An 8,427-nucleotide genomic window follows, 5' to 3' on the forward strand; every position below is an offset into this window, starting at 1 on the left:
AATACTTATGCAGCATTATTGTTAATTTAACACATTTCAATGCTCAGCAACCGAAAATTGTTTCTTTAAAACTTTCACCAAAAACACACTTTGTGCAATAAGATGCGCATAATGCCACTTTAAATAAATATCAATGAAGTTTAAAATAGTTTATGCAGTTATGTTCCTCAAATAAAAGGTGATACTAAACACTAAAATTTCTTTCAGTTAGGGTTTTATAACTTGTTTGATGAGAGAAATTCCAATGAGGATGCAATCCTATGATTTATAATTTGAGCCGCGCCATGAGAAAACCAACATAGTGTCTTTGTGACCAGAATGGATTCAGACCAGCCTGCCCATCCTGCTCAGTCTGGTCAGGATCCATACTGTTGGCTTTCAGTGCGTAGTGCAATTAGAGAAACTGTTTAATTGCGAACAGCATGGATCTTACTGTCAGGTTTAAAAATGAGTTATGTATTATAATGTAATAACTATAATTATCAAACAGGAAGCTGACGAAGATGAACTACCGAATGACGAGTTACCAGAATGGAAACGAGAGCCATCAAAAGTGGACATGTCAAAGCTGGATACGTCTGACCCAGAAAATCTTCTCAAAGCTACGAAGAAAGGAAAAACTCTCATGATGTTCGCATCAGTTTCTGGTAAGCATTTTAACCCTTATCCATCTTTCAATTTGGACAGAACCAGTAACTGTTAAAATGGATGCTTACCAAAGAGATACTGACTGAATGGAGGCTGATCATGATCTACACTGGTCACAAAGGCAGAATACAGTCATGTCCAGTGTGATAAGGGTTAAAACTTGGGTCACACATGTTTTGTCTTTCATTTACAATTGGTCTGCAATGGATAATTAGGCAAAAAAAAATTCTTTGTTTCCGGTAACATGCTAAAAAAAAATTAGGGTAGGTAGGTCAGAAATTTTTTTTTTTTATTTTTTTTTATTAAGGGAGACTTTTCTGAAATTATTTTTGTGTCAAAAAATGAATACAAATAGGGGGGTTATGCCTTTAGAGCATCAGTAAGCTGATTTCTAACATTACTGACCATGCTTAAAGCATAAAAAATGCAGTTTTGCAACTTTTTGTCAAAAAGTTGAAAAAAAAAATTCTCCAAGGCCATAAAAACATTTAGGGTAGGGCCAAAAATTTAGGGTAGGTCGGGATACCTGAAACAAACAATTTTTTTTTACGCCTTATTAAATGATAACCTGGTATTAAAAAATTTTGGCTGTTTTTTGAATATTTTGAAATTTTGATATTTCCAAAGAACCTGGCTTTACATCATTATAATCATGTACAGATTTAGGATTGCGATAAACTGCTTGTTTTATATGCCAGCATGGAGAGTTTAGAACCATTATGAAGTTATGTATTAAATGATTTACAAATATTTTTTCATTTATTTCAGGAAACCCAACTCAAGAAGAAACGGAGAAAATTACGCAGATTTGGGCGGGCAGTTTGTTTAATGCTAATATGGAAACTCAGAGGTATGTACTGTGAAATCATTAATATTCGTGGGGGACTAATTTTCGTGGTTGAGTCAATCCACGAAATTTAATCCCAACGAACAAGCAAAATTCCCTTTCATTTATGTTCAAAAGTTGAAATCCACGAATTCATATCCCCACGAAATTGTTGATTTGACCAAAACCACGAAATTTCATGCCCACGAAATTAAATGATTTTACAGTATATATATATGATGAGCACTAACCTCTTCCATGCTGGACACAATTGGTTCAGCATTTGTGACCAGTGCAGATCATGATCTGAACTGTTTGCTATTCTGATCTGTTTGCCAGTATCATTTTGGTAAAGACCCCTTTTAACAGTTAATGGTACTGTCCAAATTGAAAGATGGACAAGTTTATTATAGAAATTTAGCAAGGTAAGGTTGAGATAGAGATATCTTTAAACAGCTTCTTCTTTTGAACCGCTACATGGATGTTCATGGACCTTTTGTTTAAAGCATCTTTGCATGGACTTTCCTAAAGAACTGTCAAATTGTAAGCCATGACTGCACTTTGGGTCCATCACAGCTAATTAAGGGTGTAACGATATGTCACAATTCACTGTATCGCGATACTTCAGCTTGGCGACACGCATATTGCATCACAGACCTGTTTCACAATACAGAAATGATACAGTAAAAAGTAGAAACATTGAATGAAAACTTTTATAAAATTCGTGTTAAAGATAGTAACTAAACAAATGTATCATCTATAACAGTTTCTTTAACTTTAAAACAAAATTTCATTTACTTTCCAAATGTAGATGTAGGAACTTTGTTTTTTAATTATCATTTTGCCACATGAATGCTCAATGTTTATTGCGATATGTACCATATCGTTGCATCTGTATCACGATATGTATTATATCATGAGACTAGCGTATTGTTACACCCCTACAGCTAATACTAGAAAAAACATTAAAACAACACTTACTCCCAATCATGAATCTCTTGGTGGATGTTCACCAAACTTTGTCAGAAGCATCCTTGCATTGACCATTCTCAAGTTTGTTTGTGTACTTCACTCTTACTTAAAGGATTTTACCCCAGACTTTGTAGCATCCCTGTAACGATCCCTCGCAAATTTGAGCCGCAACATGAGAAAACCAACATAATGGCTTTGCGACCAGCATGGATCCAGACCAGCCTGCACATCTGCGCAGCCTGGTCAGGATCCATGCTATTCGCTTTCAAAGCCTATTGCAATTACGGAAACCGTTAGCGAACAGCATTGATCCTGACCAGACTGCGCGGATGCACAGGCTGGTCTGGATGCATGCTGGTCGCAAAGCCACTATGTTGGTTTTCTCATCGTGCAGCTCATTTGTTCAAGATGTTCTATTCCACTGCACACAGAAGTCACATGCAATAATTGAGATTGAAAAAAAAAATTGTTTTGTTTAAATTTAACATTTATTTTTTCTCTCCACCTAGATATGTTGTATCGGAGAATCGTGTGATATTTATGCTGAAAGACGGGTCCATGGCGTGGGAAGTGAAAGATTTTCTTGTGAACCAAGACAGATGCGAGGAAGTAACAATAGAGGGCAAAAGTTATCCAGGAAAGGTGAGGATGCTTTTTGTGTTATGTTTAAAATAAGTTTTTAGCACGTCTATTCTAAGAATATGGAGCTCTATACTACTCATGTAGGTGTCGGCATTGGTAAAAGTTTTTATGAAATGGTAATATCTTGTATACCATCAAAGAAATTGACTTCAAACTTAAAACAATAAGTTTTTTATCAGTACAATGTATCTACCTGTTGCCAAGAGTACATAACTCTGTCAAGTATTTTGGCTGAGTTATGGCCCTTTTTGACTTGGAAATTGGTTCAGTTTTTGTGGAAGTACATGTTTTGTCAAAACTATTTGACATGTGGCTTTGAAACTTCAAACACTTGCTTATCATCATGATTTCTATATTAGCGCCTTGAGGGGTCTTAAATTTCTTAAAGCTCAAGGGAAGAAGTTATCAGCTAGGTTGTGGGAGGGTTTTGATTTTGTACAGTGCTTCCCCTTTTTCTGAAACTAAATTCTTCGTGCTATGCCTGTATGATGAAATTATTATGCACCCAAACTCCTGCCCATATTTTATTAACTGATAAATTATACAAACAGACTTATTATCTCTTAAATGAAACTCCATCTCCAGATGGTTTTTTAAGGATTACTGTAAACCTAGAAATGTTTTCGCGCTTTTTAAATTAGCGCCTTTCGCGGGCACTATATTTCCGTTAAATTAAATAGCCGCAAAAAACCCTGATCTAACAAAAACGCGAAAGATTCTAGCTTCAGCTTAAATAGATCGCTATAAAATGGTTCTGTACTTACACATACCTAGATATTAATATCTCAAATTCTAGTACCATAACTGTATAAAATGAGTGTACAAATCCACATTTAACATAATTGATTGACAAGTTATTTCTGTATGATGTTAACAACCTTTTCATTATCGATCCGTCAGGCAAACAGGGGATAAAGACAGAAACAGTATGCATCTATCGAACGACATATACATGTAATTTGTAGTCGGCAGCCAATGCAATATATTATTTGTAAGTAAAATATTGTGTCTATTTCTGCTTGGTGTGGTTTAATAGCCTAACAAAAGATACTGCTTTAAATGGCAAACAAATGACAGTGTAATAACTGCCAATAATCGGGGATGTGAACAAGTCTGTATCTAAAAAGGATTTCTCTCTATCTGTTCTGGGGACTTTATCTCACTCTGTCCCTCAGGTCAGATCACTCTGTGTCTGTACTAGAAGAGGATGAATTTCACGCCCTTTGTGGCTGCGTTTGTATATGTAAAGCGCCTTTGAACGTGTTTATCATGAAAAGGGCGCTACATAAATCTGGCAAAATAATAATAATAGTAACCGTTGATATGGTTGAAAATGATTCGGGTACATTTATAATTAAAGGGTACAAAAACTAAACGTTTTTGACAATACTATCAATGCAGCTATGCCGTGATACTTACCTTAGTATACTAAATATGTTCATTTGCGACTTCATTTTCGCGGGATTCGCGATGGATATGATTCCGCGAATATTTGTACCCGCGAAAATGTCCACGTTTTGAAAAACGCGAAACATAGTATCCGCGAACATTTCTAGGTTTACAGTACATGGTGTAATAACCATATTTCATATCTTGTAACTGGATGGTAATATTTAAATGAAATTTGTTCACTTTAAAGACATTCAAAATTAAAAACGTTTCACCGAGAGATTTTTCAAATTTTATCATTTTTTGGGGAGATAATAGGTATAGAAGTTAACATTGATGCCTATGGGAAATACATAATTTCTTTGATTATAATCTGAACTTTTGTTTCGAGAAAATTTTGCGGTAGAAAGCTGCATTATATGATTCTGATACAAATATCAAAAAGACATCTAAAATTCCTCGTAGGGAAAAGGAGAATTTTTTTTTTCTAGTTTTCAGGGGAGATAATTCATGAAATACCAAAATTATCAGTGGAGGTAATCTAAAGGAAATTTTTGAGAACTTCTGTCACTATGTAACTTGTCAATATGCACCTTATTTCTATTGTTTGACATTTTCAAAGCTTACATTATCAAGTTGTATGTACGCTTTTGGTGAAATTGAGGCCTATTACCGGTAGTCATCCTTAAGCAATGGTTTGACTAAATATGTGTCAAAAGTCAATGTCAAAGGGCATTTCCTACATTTGGATAATAAATTTGGACCCTGTACAAAGATAGCTCAAGTGAAATTGACCTTCATTAGAATGTTGGAGTTTGTTCTTATTTTTAATATGCAATGTAACTTGTAAGTATGTAGAAAACTTTGGGGAAAAAATGTTTTCAAAGTTCATATTGTTTTAATATATCAATTAGAAGAGAGGTATTGGGCCATGATTGCTGTATAGATATGATGACTGTAAAAGAATAAATAAATTTGGATCTACGAAAATAGCTCAGTTGAAATTGACCTTTTAACACTGTCATTAAGAGGATGAAATTTGTTCTTTTTATGTATATGCAATGTTATTATATAGAAGGTAAAGGTAAAGTAATGTGTCTTTTTTAATCGACGAAAGCCCCCACCTGGAATGGATAGAATAACTTATTTCCATCTAAGCCCACGACAGGTGTCATATTTACCTCCAAAGCATCCATTCTAGGCCAATACTGCTGAAAACAGTATCAAATTAAAATTCAGCACTGAACACCAGTCGGGATATCAGTTGCAACTGGGAGTCGAACCCAGACTGCTTGCATTGTAGTCCAACCTGGTAACCATTGCGCAACTAACTCCCTAAAGATATTGAAATCTTTGAGAGAAAAACGATGACAGTAATTTTCAGATGATCTTGTACATTTTGCAGGGAGCTTCTAAAGATAAGAAGGAAAATCAGCCGTCAAAGAAAAAAGACAGTGATTCTAAAAAAGATGATAAAAAGACTAAAAAAAAGGACAAAAGTAAAGAAAAATCGGGATCTTCAGATAAAAAAGACAGCAAGAAAAAGAATACTGAAAAAACAGAGTTATGATCCTTGAGATAATGTGGATACCGTATACTCCCTTGTTAATGCCCCAAGTGGCCTTAATTTTGCAAAAGTGGGGTATTTATTATGGCCATAGAAATAAATTTTCAATTTCTTTAGTGAATATAAACTGTAAACCAGCTTCAAATGAATGAAATTTTAACTGCTATAGCTCTTCTATAGTTCCAGTATTCATTGATTAGTAAAATGTACTAAAAGTATATATACTAGCGGAAAACAGAACTGAGGAGGTATATAAGAAATCGCAAAAAAAATTCAACAGGGTTTTATCTGACCTTTATTTAACACCAGCTCAGTTGATATGGTTATTGCATCAGCAAATGACTGAGAGGGATACACAGCTTACCTGTGTAAAGTTTCAAGCTTTAATTTATAAAATTGAGCGATACATGAACATTTTACACATGCACAGTTTCTTTTTTCCGCTAGTATATATTTTTTTTTTTCAAAAGGTGGAGTTATTAGGGGAGGTTGTTAATTAGTGAATATATGGTAATAAACTATGTATAAATTGTAGACATTGGTATGATAAAATTGCTCATCGTGTTCAGCATAATGAAAATGTATAATGCAAAAAATAATAAAATCTCATGTATATCAAAAATTATTTTGGAAAAAAAGGTAATATATGTGTGTGTGTCAGAGTATGTGAATATGAAGTTTTTTATGATACTGGAGATAAAATACAGGATATTTGTTTGTTTTGAGTGAATATGGAATATATCTCACTGAGAAGTGAGAAAAATTCAAATATTTTCATGAGCGCGAGTGAAAATGTGAAAATTTTCTCACTTAGAGTGAGATATATTCCATGTTCAAGATAAACAAACAGATTTTCTTTTTATTTTATGCTTAATTACATTCAGATGTGCATTTTGCAACAGATTTTAATCTCAGCGCTGGAAACAGACACGCTATACTGGCATTGACGTCAGACATATTGTGACGTTAGAAAGATACACACGACGTAAAGTTCCATTCTATTTTATTTTTGCTACATAATGTTATGAAATTCTCATTAAGTAAAATAATTTGAATCGAGAATTATACTATAAAGTACAAAGTGCGACTACAATTTTCATCTTGTTTTAAGCAGATAATTTAAAATTTATGCACAGTGTACAAGTTGATCAGCATTTAAGGGAGTGATATGCAGTGAGTGATATGCAGTGAGTGATATGGATTATATCTCACTGATAAAACACAGTATTTCATCAGTTAGCAGTTAGCATAAGGGGCTGAGGAAAATGTTTGAGCTATAAATCAGAACATAAAAAATTTAGATTTTTAAATTAACAATATACATGTGTATATGTATATATCTTTGTGACAGATATCACTGAGGGGCTGCAGTGGTTATCAAAGGCGTGGGGGAAGGGGGGGAGGGCATTGATTAGGGAATATAATTATGTTATATTAAGATTGTAAATGATGTTGAGAATAATATATATTACTGTGTAATGAACACAGCATGAAATACCGGGAAAACGCTTTAAGCGTGTTATTGATTCTGAGTTTTAGATGATTCCAATTCACTTGCCCCTCACCAATGTGGGCTCGAAATGTTGTTTGTAGTGAAGAATTCTTTGTGTGTTAACCAGCTGGCTTAAGGAGGTCTGTGATTCTATCAATGTGCCTGCCTATGACACAGTGCCCATAGGGTACACTCGGGGTCTTCTTCCACTATAAAAGTCTCAAAAAGTTAATTACCTAAATTTAAGGGTTTGATTTAAGAAATAATTTATAGCAAAAGTGTGCTTTAACACTATGCACGATGGGTGGTCATACATTGGGCACTATAATTTCACGATGGCGCAGCCCGAGTGAAATTATTTGAACGACGTATTACCACCCAAGTGTACAAATAGTGTTAAAGCAGGCTTGTGCTATAAATTATTTTGATTCTAATATGCCCTTAATCTCAAACACTTGATAAAATATAGGAGCGCTCTTTCTTGGTTGCAATAAAACATTTGACGTCACCGCACGTAAACGTGACGTCATTCTAGCGTAAGAGTGTTTTAACAGAGACAAGCGTATTAGAATTTGCTATATTTGCGAGGTGCTTCATCTCGTTCCTAACTCTAACCCTAGGCTTTTCATTTTGCAAGAACTTAAACCAGATGTTTTCTTAATACATTAAGCAAAAAAACTAAACCAAATATGTAACTGTTACATCCAGATCTCGTCAACAGCATGGAACTACATTTTGGACTACTTCACATGTAGTAACACTGAGTAGTCGTTTCCTGTTTGAAGTAATCAGTCCTTGAGAAATATGCAGATGTTCTATTGCAGGAGTATTTTGCAACTTTGACAATGTAATGTTATTACTGCACCAAAAAAGAAGTGCAGGATTATTAAT

General features: G+C 34.3%; 1 protein-coding gene across 1 annotated transcript; it reads left to right on the top strand.

Moving 5' to 3' along the window:
• Positions 1-439: 439 nt before the first annotated feature.
• Positions 440-6,666, top strand: LOC123541773 (LRP chaperone MESD-like). Its single transcript, XM_053531099.1, has 4 exons — positions 440-647; positions 1,417-1,498; positions 2,956-3,088; positions 5,883-6,666. Exons 1-4 carry the CDS (start codon positions 455-457, stop codon positions 6,045-6,047), a joined length of 573 nt encoding a protein of 190 aa, XP_053387074.1. The 5' UTR covers positions 440-454; the 3' UTR covers positions 6,048-6,666.
• Positions 6,667-8,427: the final 1,761 nt, after the last annotated feature.

Source organism: Mercenaria mercenaria, chromosome 19 (genome assembly GCF_021730395.1).
Source record: "Mercenaria mercenaria strain notata chromosome 19, MADL_Memer_1, whole genome shotgun sequence".
Classification (NCBI taxonomy): Eukaryota; Metazoa; Mollusca; class Bivalvia; order Venerida; family Veneridae; genus Mercenaria; species Mercenaria mercenaria.